The sequence below is a fragment of the Schistocerca nitens genome, chromosome 5 (assembly GCF_023898315.1).
Source record: "Schistocerca nitens isolate TAMUIC-IGC-003100 chromosome 5, iqSchNite1.1, whole genome shotgun sequence".
Lineage (NCBI taxonomy): Eukaryota > Metazoa > Arthropoda > Insecta > Orthoptera > Acrididae > Schistocerca > Schistocerca nitens.
In genome coordinates this window covers 748,184,376-748,203,248 of record NC_064618.1, presented here as the reverse complement: position 1 = coordinate 748,203,248, position 18,873 = coordinate 748,184,376, and the positions used below count along the sequence as shown (strand labels likewise).

General features: G+C 38.9%; 1 protein-coding gene across 1 annotated transcript in view; it reads left to right on the top strand.

The window, feature by feature from the left end:
* Positions 1-18,873, top strand: part of LOC126260957 (BTB/POZ domain-containing protein KCTD3) — a 264,436-nt gene that overhangs the window by 51,298 nt on the left and 194,265 nt on the right. The window contains exon 4 of the mRNA XM_049958473.1: positions 10,576-10,669. Within this exon, the coding sequence (XP_049814430.1) occupies positions 10,576-10,669 (94 nt within the window). The remainder of the gene's footprint in view (positions 1-10,575; positions 10,670-18,873) is intronic.

Genomic DNA, 18,873 nt, shown 5'->3' with positions numbered 1-18,873 from the left:
TGGAATATCATTCAATGCGCCAGAACATATTTATTTCCACTTTGTACAAAAAAACAACTAAACTTTATGACGTAAGCCCACACATTACCAGGCACCCAAGATCAGTTAATTACACATTTTTGAACACAATTAATACATAAGCTTTTATCGTGACTGACTATCCACGTCCAGTCCACATACTCTCAACAGCAGTTCAATGTCTACTAAACAGTCTCTATCTCGAATCACTCCATTTGTTTTTCAACAATACAAAGCTACATTACTTTTTGCAGCTGGCCACGGAGCTTCCGGGCCGTATGTGTTTATTCTTCGCAGGTCTCGCTGAACACTTGCCAGCGCCGACGAACTATCTCCCTTCCAGTTTCGCCTGTACAAACAATAAATGGGTGCAGTATCCCATGCTTATCCTTACGCCCTACTTTAAAATAACGCGTGTTCGAAACGGCTGGAACACAAGTGTCTCCAGACTTTCGTAAAATTCTGGGGGCACTTCATATCCCTCCCCTTAGCTCGAACACTTGTTATTTTGCACACAACATATATCTTAATAATTTTTTTCTTAACACTTATCTTGTTACTTTGTACTACATAAAAACATTATGTACAAAAACTCTCTTCCATCTCCGTTATTTCATTAAGCTGTTGGTAATATCTTTCATAGACATAGTAGTATGACAAACTACTAGTACAACAAGTATCAGCTATTTCCAATAGATTTATCTACTCTTGCTTCCATGATAGAGTCAAAATAAATCCCTCCATTTAACCAGTTTCAATGTTCAGGTGTTATTCTGAGTCGAGTCTTTACTTTTTTTTTCTTTTTTTTAGAAGCTGTTGCTATGATAACCACTGGTTTTCCGGGTCTGAAAAAAATTAGTTGTATTGGGGGTTTTCTCTTTTTTTTTCTATCTCCACGTGCAGGGCTCGTCTTTTTTATTTAAAAAATTTTAGAATTCAAATTAACCAGGAGAAACTTTCCACTACAATCTCAGGTCACTATACCACCCTTTCCCTTTGGGTTCCAATCTACGTAAGGGTTGATACTATGGAAACATCTTCTTCCCTTCTTCCTCATCCTTGGGTAGGTACGCCCCTTCCATTTATACTAAACTATGGTACAGGTCAATCCCCTTTTTGGTACCCCTGCCCGCACAGTATAGGTCAGCCTCCTCTGGGTCTGCCTACCTGCCTCTCTCTTTCTCATTTCTTCTATATTGGATGCCCCCCCCCCCCCCCTCCATCTTCTCTAACAATGATTCATAGTCTTGCCTCTTTTGTACTCCTCTGCACACTGTTTTATTTAAAATTTCCTCGTAAAATTTCTATCTACCTCTCCTTTCCTCCTCCTGAGTCCTTCAGCCTACCCACTTAAATTCTTTGCTTGTTCATTGGTTATAGCTCACTTATATAGCCTTAATAACTAAATATGTTTTGTCCATGGTTGTAACTTTATTTCTTTTCATCAGGCTATTCGGTCTGCACAATCCTATTATTCATCAGAAACTTATTTGACTCGATACCTCCGGCTTAATATATGTACTACTGTAGCTATGAACTCAGGTGGATATACACTTCGTCCCCCCTTGTTCCTTTAGCTTAAGCTTACTGTATACCATTTCACTTAATATGTGCAACCATCATTACTTAGTACATGTGCTCGAGTTCTTCCTGAGCACTACCAAACGGAGTCTCGTCCTTAATCTTAAATTTGCAAACATAATCGCTAACGGTACCCGGATTCTCTGAATATACTGAATGGTATTTAGACAAAATTCTCACTAAATCCATTTGCTGTTCAATATTTAACACTTCAGATTCACTTACCTTTTTGTGAAATTTGTCTTGTGGACATGCAGTATTAGTTAACTCTATCTCTGGAGACAACTGAGCTGACGCGGTTAATTGTAATCTTTGGTGTTCAGATGTTTGTTTATACACATCGCTGTCCATCACAAACTTAATGCAATGTTTATTCTCGGGTTCCCCCACATATACAGTTCTCGTCGAAATTCAGTATAACATTAAAATCGGTTAACCAGTCTAAACCAAACAATACGTCTCTATTTATGTCTTCCACTACTAGCAAAGGTTGTCAAAACGTCATATCACTTATACGGCAGCGTGCCAAGGTTTCGTATTTAACAACCTTACTCTTCTTTCCAGTTATACCAACTATATATACCCCAGTTACTGGTAAAACAGGTAAATTACTTTTAGTTTTTAATGTATTAAAGTATTCCTTAGAAATAAGTGATACGTCACTACCAGAATCAGTGAATATGTCTACTTTGTGGTTTTTCTATCTCTCCTGTTATAATGTTAACTTGTTAGTTTCATCTCATGCTTAGAGGTTACTGTTTATTGTGACTCCTTAAATTAGTCATAATCATGTAGTCATAGTTGGTCTCTTTTAATACTGATATGATAGGATAGCTTAAGGGCTATAAGTAGATTACAGGATAGTCAAAGATTTGAAGGGAGTTTGGTGCAGGAAAACTAATGTAGAAGTAACACCGAACCCTACTCGTGAACTGGCGGACGTCCCTCTGCCCGTTGACACAGAACGTCAATGTCCCTGGGGGTTTTGTACATATCATTTTATATCCTTAACATTATACATTCCCTTTTCCTCTCCCACCACAGGATCTACTAAATATAGGGTTTTTTGGTGTACTATTGATTGAATATGATAAGGCCCTACATATTTCAGAAAAAATTTGTATGTTTCTTTTTTCAGTGCTGAACTTCGAAGGTGTTGTTTTACTAATACTAAGTTAAATACCGAGCGAGGTGGCGCAGTGGTTAGACACTGGACTCGCATTCGGGAGGATGACGGTTCAATCCCGCGTCCGGCCATCCTGATTTAGGTTTTCCGTGATTTCCCTAAATCGCTCCAGGCAAATGCCGGGATGGTTCCTTTCAAAGGGCACAGCCGACTTCCTTCCCTAATCCGATGAGACCGATGATCTCGCTGTCTGGTCTCCTTCCCCAAACCAACCAACCAACCAACCAACTAAGTTAAATCATTTTAAGAAATGGGTGGGGTGTACCTCCCCATCTGGTTTGAATTTAGGAAACTGTCTCGACAAGCATGAATTTGATCCCCATTGCAGATCAGTTATCATGTCCTTATTTAATATAATATTTTGGGCAACTGTGCCTTTCTCTAGTTTCTCCTGCATAAGCTTGAATTCTTTCGTCAAAGTTTCTAAGTGTTTCTTGGTGTTATCTAAATCAGAAGTTACTGTAGGCGAAGACATATCAACACTTAGTTTCTCTTCAATCTTTCGTCCTATTAATTCTTCTACTTGTTCTTCCAAGCCATTCAAATTTATAAGCTCTGCAGTCATTAACTTTTCTTTGAAGTTTTGTTCTACGATTTCCACCCGTGATTTGACCCCTGAAATTTGCACCTGTACTAGGGGGAGCAACTTACCTTGTTTCTGGACATTGGTTTTTAGCATAGTTAATTCTTGTTTGACCACATCAAATGTAACATTGCGTACATTTTTCAAAGAGTTGTATTTTTTGTTAAATTGTGTTTCCAAATTACTACATTTACAGTCTACATCATATTCTAATTTTTGAACTAATCCTTTTATATTGGTTTCACTTCTTTGTTCTAAATCCTTAAATAAAATATTTGTCTGTTCACTCAGGAAATCGGACAATTCTTTTTTCAATTCTTTTTTCCATTCTTGCATCTGATTACTTAGGATATTACTTTGAGCCTCTAGTTTTGTGTTTTGTGATTCAAACTGCACTTTGATAAACCTCATTAATTCGCCTAAATCTGGCTCCTGTTTTTCAATTCCCATAGCCCCAACAGACTCTACGGATTGATGTTCCTTTTCCTTTGTGTTTTGTTTTGCCTTTAATCTACTTATCATTAAAAGTACACTTGCTTATTTCCACAACACCCCACACTTCACAAACAATCAAAGGTCAGTAGTAGCTCATCTGGCGTCGGTGGAAGGCAGCGTCGGCACTAGTGTACGGCGGTGTCAGCGCCGATGGATGGCGGCGTCGGCGTAGGTGGACGACGGCGTCGGCTTTTGTGGACGGCTGCGTTGGTGTTGGTGTATGGCGGCGTCGGCGTTGGTGTACGGCAGCGTCGGCGTTGGCGTACGGTGGTGTCAGCGTTTGTGGACGGCGGCGGCGAGTTGAGACTAACTGCAACGTTGTACGATTTTCTTGATTCCCTTAATCATTTCACCATTTATCAACACGATATTTCTGGATAAGTATCGTGGAATCGCTCTCAGCTTCACTGTTATTGGTTGCTATGGCAACTCCCAACTGATTTCCCCCTTCTTTCTCAGGTCCTTTCTTTACGGTCGCCACGTTCTTGCGGTGGCCCAGTGTAATGTTAAGCATTTTCGTGGACTTACTTGTTGAAGAATGCTGGTTCTGATTTCTTGCAGCGCCGATGTCTTCTGCTAGCACCTTACGCTTCTCCGAAGATTTCCCTGCTAGGAAGGGGAAATTTTCACTCTCTCGTTCTCTCTCTCTCTTCTTATTAAAAAATACGCTACTCTTGGAATATCATTCAATGCACCAGAACATATTTGTTTCCACTTTGTACAAAAAAACAACTAAACTTTATGATGTAAGCCCACACATTACCGGGCACCCAAGATCAGTTAATTACACATTTTTGAACACAATTAATACATAAGCTTTTATCATGGCTGACTATCCACGTCCAGTCCACGTACTCTCAACAGCAGTTCAATGTCTACTAAACAGTCTCTATCTCGAGTCATTCCATTTGTTTTTCAACAATACAAAGCTACATTACTCTTTGCAGCTGGCTACGGAGCTTCCGGGCCGTATATGTTTATTCTTCGCAGGTCACGCTGAACACTTGCCAGCGCCGACGAACTATCTCCCTTCCAGTTTCGCCTGTACAAACAATAAATGGGTGCAGTATCCCATGCTCATCCTTACGACCTGCTTTAAAATAACGCATGTTTGAAATGGCTGGAACACAAGTGTCTCCAGACTTTCGTAAAATTCTGGGGGCACTACACCCTAGTTCCCTAAACAGGCTTCTGCAGGATGTTCTTGAGTTCACACCACATATAACTCTTACTGCACATTTTTGTGCCCAGAAAACTTTAGCTTGGCTTGATGAATTACCCCAAAAAATAATCCCATATGACATTATGGAATGAAAGTAAGCATAGTATGCCATCTTTTTCATTTTTATATCCCCTATGTCTGACACAATTCAAATTGCAAATAGAGATTTGTTAAGACGCTTCAGCAGTTCTGTGGTGTGCTCCTCCCAGTTGAATTTATTATCAAGCCGTAATCCCAAGAATTTAACACTGTCCACTTCCTCTATCTGCTTGTAATCGTATGTTAGGCATACACTCGTGGGACATCCCTTACAAGCTCTGAACTGCATGTAGTGTCTTTTTTCAAAGTTTAGTGACAAAGAAGTGGCTAGGAACCAGTGATTAATGTCCACAAATATTTTATTAGCTGATCTTTCTAAGACTATACTTGATTTGCTATTTATTGCAATGTTTGTATCATCGACAAACAAAATGAAATTGGCATCTGGTAATGTTACTGATGAAAGGTCATTGATGTATACGAGAAAAGGTAAGGGCCCCAAAATGGAACCTTGTGGGACCCCACATGTAATTAGTTCCCAGTTGGATGATGCCTGATAGCTTGATACTTGTCTCTTTCCTAATAACACCCTTTGTTTCCTGCCAGAGATGTAAGATTTAAACCATTTTGCAGCATTTCCTGTTACACTATAATATTCTAATTTGTTTAAAAGGATATTGTGATTTACACAGTCAAATGCCTTTGACAGATCACAAAATATACCAGTTGCCTGCAATTTTTTGTCTTATGAATTAAGCACATTTTCACTGTAAGTGAAATCAATATCAGAACCCTTTAGAAATCCAAACTGTGACTTTGACAGTATGTTATTTGAGATAAGATGATTATAAAGCCGATTGTACATTACTTTTTCTAAAATATTTGACAATGCTGACAACAGTGAAATTGGATGGAAATTGGATGCTATTTTTTTCTCTCCCTTCTTAAACAGTGGCTTAACTTCAGCATATTTCAACCATTCAGGAAATATTCCACTGATAAACTACTGGTTACACAGATAGCTTAATACGTTACTTAGCTCAGAATCACATCCTTTAATTAACTTTGTTGATATTTCATCATACCCACTAGATGTTTTTGATTTTAAAGATTTTATGATGGACATTATTTCTGCTGGGGTAGTGAGGGTCAAATTCATATTATGGAAGTTACTTGAAATGTCTGGTCTGAGGTATTCCATAGCAGCATCTACCGAACCTGACAACCCCATCTTTTCAGTAACAGTTATAAAATGTTTGTTAAAAAGTTGTGCAACGCTATACACATCTGTCACCAATGTATCATTTACTCATAATGCTATTTGTTCCTCTTCATGTCTGGTTCTACCGGTCTCCTCCTTCACAATATTCCATACTGTCTTTATTTTGTTATCTGATATGACTAACTTTTCCTTGTAATGTATTTGCTTTGATGTCTGTATTACAGTCTTTAATATTTTGCAGTATTTCTTGTAATGTGCTATAGCATCAACATCGGAATTGTTTCGGATTGACAGATACAATTTTCTTTTTGTTTTACAAGATACCCCTATTCCTTGAGTAATCCATGTCTTCTTTGTAGACTTTGCTCTAACCTTGGTAAGTTTTGGGGGAAAATAGTGTTCAAATAAGGTAAGCAATTTATTAGCAAAAGTGTTAAATTTTTCATTCATGCCATGAGCACTGTAAACATCAGTCCAGTGAATGTCTCTGAGGAGTGCCCTAAAATAATCAATTTTTGGCTTATTGATTACCCTCTTGAGCTCAGATTTAACAGATTTTATATCCTGTTCAGTATTAAAATTTAACAGAAGGAACTGTATGTCATGGTCTGAGAGGCCAATGACTATTGGTTCTGTAATATAATCTATCTCTTCTATCAACCCCATCTGGTACGGATCCCACACCGGTGAGCAGTATTCAAGCAGTGGGCAAACGAGTGTACTGTAACCTACTTCCTTTGTTTTTGGATTGCATTTCCTTAGGATTCTTCCAGTGAATCTCAGTCTGGCATCTGCTTTACCGACGATTAATTTTATATGGTCATTCCATTTTAAATCCCTCCTAATGCCTACTCCCAGATAATTTATGGAATTAACTGCTTCCAGTTGTTGGCCTGCTATATTGTAGCTAAATGATAAAGGATCTTTCTTTCTATGTATTTGCAGCAGATTGCACTTGTCTACATTGAGATTCAATCGCCATTCCCTGCACCATGCGTCAATTCGCTGCAGATCCTCCTGCATTTCAGTACAATTTTCCATTGTTACAACCTCTCGATATACTAAAGCATCATCCGCGAAAAGCCTCAGTGAACTTCCGATGTTATCCACAAGGTAATTTATATATATTGTGAATAACAACGGTCCTATGGCACTCCCCTGCGGCACACCTGAAATCACTCTTTATTTCGGAAGACTTCTCTCCATTGAGAATGACATGCTGCGTTCTATTATCTAGGAACTCTTCAATCCAATCACACAATTGGTCTGATAGTCCATATGCTCTTACTTTGTTCATTAAACGACTGTGCGTAACTGTATCAAACGCCTTGTGGAAGTCAAGAAACACGGCATCTACCTGGGAACCCATGTCTATGGCCCTCTGAGTCTCGTGGATGAATAGCATGAGCTGAGTTTCACATGATCGTCTTTTTCGAAACCCATGCTGATTCCTACAGAGTAGGTTTCTAGTCTCCAGAAAAGTCATTATACTCGAACATAACATGTGTTCCAAAATTCTACAACTGATCGACGTTGGAGATATAGGTCTATAGTTCTGCACATCCGTTCGACGTCCCTTCTTGAAAATGATGATGACCTGTGCCCTTTTCCAATCTTTTGGAACGCTATGCTCTTCTACAGACCTACGGTACACGACTGCAAGAAGGGGGGCAAGTTCCTTCTTTGAGTGAATCTCAGCCTGTCATCTGCTTTTTTCACAATTTATTATGTGGTCGTTCCATTTTATATCACTTAGCGTGGTTATTCGTAGATGTTTTAAATTAGTTACAGTTTCCAGTGATTTTTTGTCATTATAATCATATAGTAATTGATTTATTTGCCAGTATATGCACAGTATGTTACATTTATTTGCATTCAGGATCAACTGCCAGTTCTGTACCAGTCATCTATCCTCTGCAGGCTTTCCTGCAGTTCGCTACAGTATGCTGACATTGCTAACTTCTTATAGTCAACTGTATTGTTTGCGAACACCCTTACAGTGATTTTGATGTTCTTCATTAGATTATTTATGTATGTTGTAAACAGTAACAATCCTATCGCACTTTCCTGGAATACTCCTGAAGTTAACTTTACACAGTCAGTTTTGTTCTCTAAAGAGGGACATGTTGTCCAGAATCCAGTCAGAAATCTGACATTTGGTAAGTTCTTATTGTTTTCACTAAACAACACTTAGCTGATTTCGAAAGCACATTGGATCTCGTGAAAAAACAGAGTGAGCTCAGTTGCGCTGGATCTTGGTTTGCGGAATCCGTGTTGATTTTTATGAGGAGATTTTTTGTTCTCCAAAAATGTCACAGTGCTTGAGGAGGAAACATGGTACAAAAATTCTACAGTAAATTCAAATCAGCAGTGTAGGCCTATAAATATGTCAATATGTCCATTTGACCTTTGACCTTTCTTGAAAATTATAATGACAATCACTTTTTTCCAGTCTCTAGGTATACTTTGTTACTCCAGTGACAAGCAATGAACTAATGTCAGAAGGTGAGCAAGTTTTTTTTTTTTTTTTTCATAACCTCTGTAGAACCTGGCAGACTTGTCATCAGATTCAGATGTCTTTCCTCAATTAAGCAACTGTTACTTTCTGCTCCACAATCAATATGTGCCTTTTCAGTGTTAGTGCAAGGGTTTGACCAAAGAACCATATTGCGATGTTTCTTGATGAAACAGTTTCGGAAGGTGCGTTCAAAAGTTTGGCCTTCTCTATATTTTCCATTTTGGTGCCATTATGATTGCTGAGCAGCTAAATAGGTGATTTTGGTCTGCTTACTGACACTTCAGAGTGGCATCACTTGCCAGAGACTGCAGTTATGTGTTGTGAGTTGCTTTTTTTTGTGTGTGTGTGTGTGTGTGTGTGTGTGTGTGTGTGTGTGTGTGCGCGCGTTGCCTATTTTTGATGAAGGCCATACTGGCCGAAAGCTTATTTGCGACGGTCCTTGTGTTGTGCTTATCTGCGACTCAGCATCTCATTGCATATACCCTAGTTAACAGAAGTGCTAAAGACCCCAGTGTCAAATACTCTGAATATTACCATCCCACAGACACGTGTATGGGAAACATTACATGTGGAAAACCTGTACCCATTTCACATACAGTGTGTCCAAAATCTCCACGTTAGCGACAATGTCCAACGACTTCAGTTCTGTCACTGGGTAATTGAGAATAGTCATTTGCTTCCATACATACTATTCACTGATGGAAGCCCAGTTTTCATGACATGAAATAAACAACACATGCAGTAATCATCGAAGGTCATGGGATAATACACATGCTTCAGTGGATAGCAATTTCCACGTTTGTTTTGCCATAAATGTTTGGTGCGGCATGATCGGTAACCTTTTGATAGGTCCATATATTATCATTCAACAATTGAAGGGAGAGAGGTACCTGCATTTTTTGGAAAATTCATTTGTGGAACTAGTGAAAGACATTCAAGCGAACTGGAATGTACTTTCAAAATGACGGTGCCCCTCCACAAGTTACTTTACGTGTGAGGGACCATCTTAACTGCACCTACCTTAATCGCTGGATTGGCCATGGCGGTGCTATTAACTGGCCTCGAAGATCACCTGACCTTATACCTTTTGATTTCTGTTTATGGTGTTGGAAGAAATCAGAGGTGCACAAAGTGAAGGTAAATACACGAGATGAACTGTTTTGTCACATCATGGACAGTGCTAAATTGATTAGGAACCAACCACAGGCAATTGAACAAGCAACACAACATGTTATCGCTCGAGCGCAAAAGTGCATTGACGTTCATGGTGGGATATTCGCACCTGTGAACTGTACAATACCTGCACGATAAGTGTTAAAGCCATTTGTAAAAGATGTGGTATGTCTTTTTCAACTGAATGCACGGAACATGCATGCTGTAATATATTATGTACTAAATGCAAAGTGAATAAACATAGTGTAAAAATGTGTAACATAACTGTATGTCTCTGTAACATTGTTTTCATGAAAATCACATTACGGTCCAGTTGTATTGCGTATACATTCATGTTGTGCACATAAGTTTTGCAGAATTAAAGTTCCTTTCAATACCCATACCTCCCTAACGAAGCATTTGCGGACCTGTATTCATACAACATTTTTTGTTCAAAATTACTTATACTATCACCCCATATAAGTTGAGATTGGATATAGAATTAATAAAAGCAGTTGATTTTAAAAATTATCATACAGTGTGTGTTAACAAATTTCAGGTTCAAACTGGATGGATCCTTTACGTGTTCAAATAGTGAAGGCTCATCACAACTGGATTGTCGTTGCATATGCTCACTTTGTTGCATGCTACAGGTTGGTATACTGAGCTTTGGAATCATAGTATATTAGAGTGCATGTAACTGTGTATTAAAACTTGAACAGTGGCTCATCAGTTCATATAGAAAAATGCATTATCTGATCAGATATGTTTTATCTTTAATAACAATTGTAATAATAATAATAATAATAATAATAATAATAATAAGAATAAGAATAATAAGAATAAATAGTAATAGTAATTGCATTTTGTGAGGGAAGACAAGCTCATCTATTTTATTCATTATTCTACTTAGTGCGGTGTTAGGCACTACAGTTGTATTCCTAGATGTCTCACTATGTTATTCCAAAGTGGCACATGTAAAATTCAATCTCTTTGGTGTTACAATGTTTCATACCTTTTTATTTGAACACTTGTTATGTCTGTATCAGAAATCAATGGATTCCATAATTAAAAAGTGGGGAAAGAGAAGAGGTTTATTAGATTTTATGTTTTCATATGAGCAGATGACTTAGAAAGTGGAGTATTATAGAATCATTAAGAATTAAACTATGGATTGCAACAAATGTGGTTTGAACATCTGTTTTACATAGAAGGCTAGAGAACACTCCAGTTGTGTTGAATTATAATGAAGGGGTGGGCCTAAGACTATCTTTATACAGGGTGTACATAAAGTCCAGGAACACTTTAAATTATTTATTGCACAAGAACTAAACATTGTACAGATGTCATACATATTGCATTTTGAAGAGATACTCTGAAAGGTCTATTTTTTACAAGCATTCAATGTGCAAACCATGAGGGACCTGGCAGACGTCAATACGGTAATCGAATTCTTGCCACACGTGTCCCAGTATGGCCTCTTCGATTGTGGCAGTCGCTTCCCTTATTCTCTCCCGGAGCTCTGTTACATCACTTGGTAGAGGCAGTACATACACCAGATCTTTAATGTGTCCCCACAGAAAAAGATCACATGGAGTGAGATCTGGTGATCAGGTAGGTCATTTCTTGAAACAGCTGTCCCCTTCTGTAGCATGATGTGGCAGCTCCATGTTCAGGTACCCACAAACTTCACGATGAAAATGGGGTGGAGCCCCATCCTGCTGAAAGATGAACGGAGAGTCTGATTGCATTTGAGGCATCAGCCATTGCTGCAACATTTCCGGGTAGGAATATCGACTGACAGTGCTCTCGGTGAAGAAGAATGGCCTATACAATTTTCGACATGATAAGGCACAAAAAACATTTACCTTTGGGAAATAACTCTCAAATTCAATGCATTCATATGGATGCTTTGTACCACAGATTCGACAATTATGACTGTTCACTTTCCCATTGGTGTGAAAAGTGGCTTTATTGCTAAAAATTAAGCTATCAACAGTGCCATCCCCATCCTCATTTAATTGTTGCAACTGTGAACAAAATCAAAACGCTTGTCTTTTTCATCGTCATTGAGCGTCTGCACTAGCTCCAGTTTGAATGGTTTCATAGACAGCTTCTGTTGCAGGACTTTCCACCCTTTTATTGGAGCCATTTCGAGTTCATGGGATGCACAGGACACTGATTTCTTTGGACTCCTTATGCATGTCTCTAGTACACACTCCACATTCACTTCACTCACACTGGGACATCTGCTTCTCTTTGCCGGGCATAAGCAACCTGTCATAAGGAATTTATTGTGCCAGTGGTAAATGGCATTCCTTGTTGGTGGCTTCTTACTGTACTTGGTTATAAACATCCATTGAACAGCTGTAGCACACTTGTTTTTGTTGAACTCCAACACACAGGAAGCTCGCTCTGCACGTGAACTCGCCATGTTTGCAAGTAGCTCTGGCTATCAGCAAATTACCAAACTACGCTGTGGTGGTATACATAAAAAACTGTCAGGGGTTCTCTTCAAAATGACATATGTATGACATCTGTACAATGTTTGGTTCTTGTGCAATAAATAATTGAAAGTGTTCCTGGACTTTATGTACACCCTCTATAATGGTAAACTTATGCACTTTTCATGTTATTTCCATGTGTTACGAACATATTGTTGTGTTTAATAGTTTATAAAAGTACTGTGATGATAAAAATTACGGGATGGAAACAACAAAACATAAATAAAAATTGGAAACATCTCACTTGTAGTTGATTGGGAGTGACACAATGTTGTTGTTGGTCTTCAGTCCTGAGACTGGTTTGATGCAGCTCTCCATGCTAATCTATCCTGTGCAAGCTCCTTCATCTCCCAGTACCTACTGCAACCTACATCCTTCTGAATCTGCTTAGTGTATTCATCTCTTGGTCTTCCTCTATGATTTTTACACTCCACGCTGCCCTCCAATGCTAAATTTGTGATCCCTTGATGCCTCAGGACATGTCCTACCAACCAGTCCCTTCTTCTAGTCAAGTTGGGCCACCAACTTCTCTTCTCCCCAATCCTATTCAATACCTCCTCATTAGTTACGTGATCTACCCACTTAATCTTCAGCATTCTTCTGTAGCACCACATTTCGAAAGCTTCTATTCTCCTCCTGTCGGAACTATTTAACGTCCATGTTTCACTTCCATACATGGCTACACTCCATACAAATACTTTCAGAAATGACTTCCTGACACTTAAAACTATACTCGATGTTAACAAATTTCTCTTCTTCAGAAACGATTTCCTTGCCATTGCCAGTCTACATTTTATATCCTATTTACTTCGACCATCATCAGTTATTTTGCTCCCCAAATAGCAAAACTCCTTTACTACTTTAAGTGTCTCATTTCCTAATCTAATTCCCTCAGCATCACCCGACTTAATTCGACTACATTCCATTATCCTTGTTTTGCTTTTGTTGATGTTCATCTTATATCCTCCTTTCAAGACACTATCCATTCCGTTCAACTGCTCTTCCAAGTCCTTTGCTGTCTCTGACAGAATTACAATGTCATCGGCGAACCTCAAAGTTTTTATTTCTTCTCCATGGATTTTAATACCTACTCCGAATTTTTCTTTTGTTTCCTTCACTGCTTGCTCAATATACAGACTGAATAACATTGGGGAGAGGCTACAACCCTGTCTTACTCCCTTCCCAACAACTGCTTCCCTTTCATGTCCCTCGACTCTTATAACTGCCATCTGGTTTCTGTACAAATTGTAAATAGCCTTTCGCTCCCTGTATTTTACCCCTGCCACCTTTAGAGTTTGAAAGAGAGTATTCCAGTCAACATTGTCAAAAGCTTTCTCTAAGTCTACAAATGCTAGAAACGTAGGTTTGCCTTTCCTTAATCTTTCTTCTAAGATAAGTCGTAAGGTCAGTATTGCCTCACGTGTTCCAGTATTTCTACCGAATCCAAACTGATCTTCCCCGAGGTCGGCTTCTACTAGTTTTTCCATTCGTCTGTAAAGAATTCGTATTAGTATTTTGCAGCTGTGGCTTATTAAACTGATTGTTCGGTAATTTTCACATCTGTCAACACCTGCTTTCTTTGGGATTGGAATTATTATATTCTTCTTGAAGTCTGAGGGTATTTCGTCTGTCTCATACATCTTGCTCACCAGATGGTATAGTTTTGTCAGGACTGGCTCTCCCAAGGCCGTCAGTAGTTCTAATGGAATGTTGTCTACTCCCGGAGCCTTGTTTCGACTCAGGTCTTTCAGTGCTCTGTCAAACTCTTCACGCAGTATCGCATCTCCCATTTCATCTTCATCTACATCCTCTTCCATTTCCATAATATTGTCCTCAAGTACATTGCCCTTGTATAGACCCTCTATATACTCCTTCCACCTTTCTGCTTTCCCCTCTTTGCGTAGAATTGGGTTGCCATCTGAGTCCTTGATATTCATACAAGTAGCTCTCTTTTCTCCAAAGGTCTCTTTAATTTTCCTGTAGGCAGTATTTATCTTACCCCTGGTGAGATAAGCTTCTACATCCTTACATTTGTCCTCTAGCCATCCCTGCTTAGCCATTTTGCACTTCTTGTCGATCTCATTTTTGAGACATTTGTATTCCTTTTTGCCTGCTTCATTTACTGCATTTTTATATTTTCTCCTTTCATCAATTAAATTCAATATTTCTTCTGTTACCCAAGGATTTCTACTAGCCCTCGTCTTTTTACCTACTTGATCCTCTGCTGCCTTTACCACTTCATCCCTCAAAGCTACCCATTCTTCTTCTACCGTATTTCTTTCCCCCATTCTTGTCAGTTGTTCCCTTATGCTCTCCCTGAAACTCTGTACAACGTCTGGTTTAGTCAGTTTGTCCAGGTCCCATTTCCTTAAATTCACACCTTTTTGCAATTTCTTCAGTTTTAATCTACAGTTCATAACCAATAGATTGTGGTCAGAGTCCACGTCTGGCCCTGGAAATGTCCTACAATTTAAAACCTGTTTCCTGAATCTCTGTCTTACCATTATATAATCTATCTGATACCTTTTAGTATCTCCAGGATTCTTCCATGTATATAACCTCCTTTTATGATTCTTGAACCAGGTGTTAGCTATGATTAAGTTATGCTCTGTGCAAAATTCTACCAGAGGGCTTCCTCTTTCATTTCTTAGCCCCAATCCATATTCACCTACTATGTTTCCTTCTCTCCCTTTTCCTACTGTCGAATTACAGTCACCCATCACTATTAAAGTTTCGTCTCCCTTCACTATCTGAATAATTTCTTTTATCTTATCATACATTTCTTCAATTTCTTCGTCATCTGGAGAGCTAGTTGGCATATAAACATGTACTACTGTAGTAGGCAAGGGCTTCGTGTCTATCTTGGCCACTCTAATACGTTCACTGTGCTGTTTGTAGTAGCTTACCCGCACTCCTATTTTTTATTCATTATTAAACCTACTCCTGCATTACCCCTATTTGATTTTGTATTTATAACTCTGTATTCACTTGACCAGAAGTCTTGTTCCTCCTGCCACCGAACTTCACTAATTCCCACTATATCTAACTTTAACCTAACCATTTCCCTTTTTAAATTTTCTAACCTACCTGCCCGATTAAGGGATCTGACATTCCACGCTCCGATCCGTAGAATGCCAATTTTCTTTCTCCTGTTAACGACGTCCTCCTGGGTAGTCCCCGCCTGGAGATCCGAATGGGGGACTATTTTACCTCCGGAATATTTTACCCAAGAGGACACCATCATCATTTAACCATACAGTAAAGCTGCATGCCCTCGGGAAAAATTACGGCTGTAGTTTCCCCTTGCTTTCAGCCGTTCGCAGTACCAGCACAGTAAGGCCGTTTTGGTTAGTATTACAAGGCCAGGTCAGTCAATCATCCAGACTGTTGCCCCTGCAACTACTGAAAAGGCTGCTGCCCTTCTTCAGGAACCACACATTTGTCTGGCCTCTCAACAGATACCCCTCCGTTGTGGTTGCACCTACGGTACGGCTATCTGTATCGCTGAGGCACGCAAGCCTCCCCACCAACGGCAAGGGCCACGGTTCATGGGGGGGGGGGGGGGGGGGTGGGACACAATGTATTTGAGTGATTTGCGTCCATCTATTTCTATCCTGTAGATTTCCCCCTGCAGAACAACATCCAGTGAATCTCTTTTCCTTTCAAGGTATTCTTTAATTTAGCGTAGCCATCTCCATCTGGAATGTCCAACTGGTCTTCAACCTTGCACATTTGTTTCCAAGTTCTGATCGGGAATTCAGTTAGGCTGAATCTATTTCACATGATCAAACCATTTCAGTCTCACTATATTTGGTCCTTCCTCCATGGTCACTTCCACTTGTATGTCACTCCTTATGTACTTATTTGGAAATTCATTTCACAAGCTTTCAGTTGACTTACTTGTCTTTTGGTTATGCGACTCATTTCCATACTGTAGGACATGTTTGACAGAAGGAAAGTTTTGAATATGGTCTATCTTACTGTAAGAAGAACATTCTTATCCCTGGAAGTCTTCATACTAGGTGGAAGAATTTGGAGTCTATGTACTCATTTGCATTGCCTCTGACTTGTTTTTGCATATAGTTAACCTTAACTCTTTAAACTTAGTGTTCCATAGATCCAGTTTCTGCTGCACCTCCATATATATTTCACAGCAAATGGGAACTCATTTGCATACACAGAAGCATTTATAGGGGAAAGGGAACTGCCCCATCTGTCTTTGTTCTAAACCACTTTTTACTTTCCATCTCCCATTTGTACATTGTTCTCACAATTATCATACAGCATCTGAATTTTTGTAATTAGAGCATTGGGGCCATTCTATATTTCCTATATTTTATATCTGTTGTGTGTGTTCTCCAGTTCCAGGAGTACTATTATCAGGTCTTTTCTTTTCTCGTAACATTTTTCCATCATTTGTATGACAGATTTTTATGTTTTTTTATATTTATGGCGTGTGAAGTTCAGAACTCAAATATCACTCACACAAAGTAGTTTGACGGAACTCTCAAAAATTCTTGAGAACTTTGAGTTTGAAGTTTTCCGAGCATCTTTAACGCCAGGGAGTGGAGACGGGATTTCAGCAGGCAGTGTGGCTCTGTGGTAGAATGCCTGCCTGCCAAGTGGTTGGCCTGGATTTGATACCTCGCCAATGCTAATTTTTAAACAAAGGTGCATGTTCTGCTATCATTTCTGTGAAGAGTAAAATACATACACATAAAAAATTAATTTGTTATGTTTCTACATAATATAGATGATCTTTGTTAACAATCTTTTATAACAAATCGGTAATTAAGAATTTATATTTGCAAAGAAACTGGATTTTCATGTGTGATGTGTAATCAGAAATAATAATATATGCACCTTTCATAAAAATAATGATTAGATATGTATTAATTAGCATCTATTTGAAGAATTTTATATTTAAATGATGTAGGTATTTGAACCGAATGGAAAAAAAATGGGTGCTACGCTTCACAGATATGCTTGTAGATCGAGTACCTTTATTTAAAAATTTGCATTGGCTGGGAATTGAATCTAGACTGCCCACTTGGTAAGGAAGCATTCAATTGCAGTCACACTGTTTGTAGAAAATTCAACATTGTTTTAAAGTATCAAAGACACTCAGAAAATTTCAAAGTCGATTTTCTTGAGAATTGTTGCGAGTTGGATCGAATTTCTTTGTGTGATTGATTTTTGAGTTCTGAACGTCACATGCCATAAATACAAAAAATTACAAAAATCCAATTGTTGTGTGGTCTTCTTGGGAGTTCAAAAATAAGGTCAGTTATTCCCTTGTTAGTCCTAAATCTTCGCTGCTGTTCTTCAAATTGAGGGTCTTGGGTACCTCTTTTCCAAAAATTTTAGACATTGTGATAAAAAGGAGATTCCTCCATAGTTAGTGCACTTTTTCCTATTTCGTGTTTTTAATATCAGTATTAATTTTTTGATACTGTCACCAGGTACCCCATTTTTCACTCCATACTTCTCCCAGGATTCAGTACAACTATTGTAGCCGTGCATCACTTATACACAATGGACTTCAGTAGAAAGTATTGGAAAAAACTTGCTCCATAGTTGTCCACATGGAAATGACTTGTAGTTTGCAGAATGTGGAATAGGGTTGACAGAAGGATGGACTTAGTATGACATAATTTTTGTGGATAAGTGTAGGATACCCTTCAATATGATGAGGTAGTTGAAACAATGGTGACTGATGTGATTGAGTTTTTTGAACCAAGGGTGGTAATGGGTGATAAAAGGAAATTCTGATTGATTGGCAACTCAGCCCTTGTATTGTATCATCCAAAGAAATAGTGTGCGAAATTGGTTTCTGAACTAGCTTGATGGGGAAATCATCTGTCCTTGAAATCACTGGCAGAGTTACCGTCCATGTGTGTCATGTGTGTAGGGGAGGGATTTTTTGTTATTCAGTAGATGACAGTCAGACTGTAGTTACCGTTGGTGGGTGGTGCATTTGATATGATTTCAATAGAGCCTGGACATATACAGATAAGTGTCAAAGATGGGGGTTCATTGAGTTGAAAAAGACTGGGTAAAATGTATATGGAAGACTGGCTGAGCTTCTAAAAGGAGCAGGAAGCTTCTAAAAGGAGCAGAAGCTACGCTTGCCATGGATGCAGATCATGCAGCTGCTGTCATTGAATCTGAATTAGACAAAAGGTTGGAGGTGTTTAGTGGATAGGGTGGCTTGCTCTATATGGGGAAGAAAATTGTGCATGATCTTCACAAGAGAAATGTCCTGCTCTTTGCCTTAAGCTGTTTAGGGACAACCTACACTATGTGATCAAAAGTATCCGGACACCTGGCTGAAAATGATGTACAGTTCATGG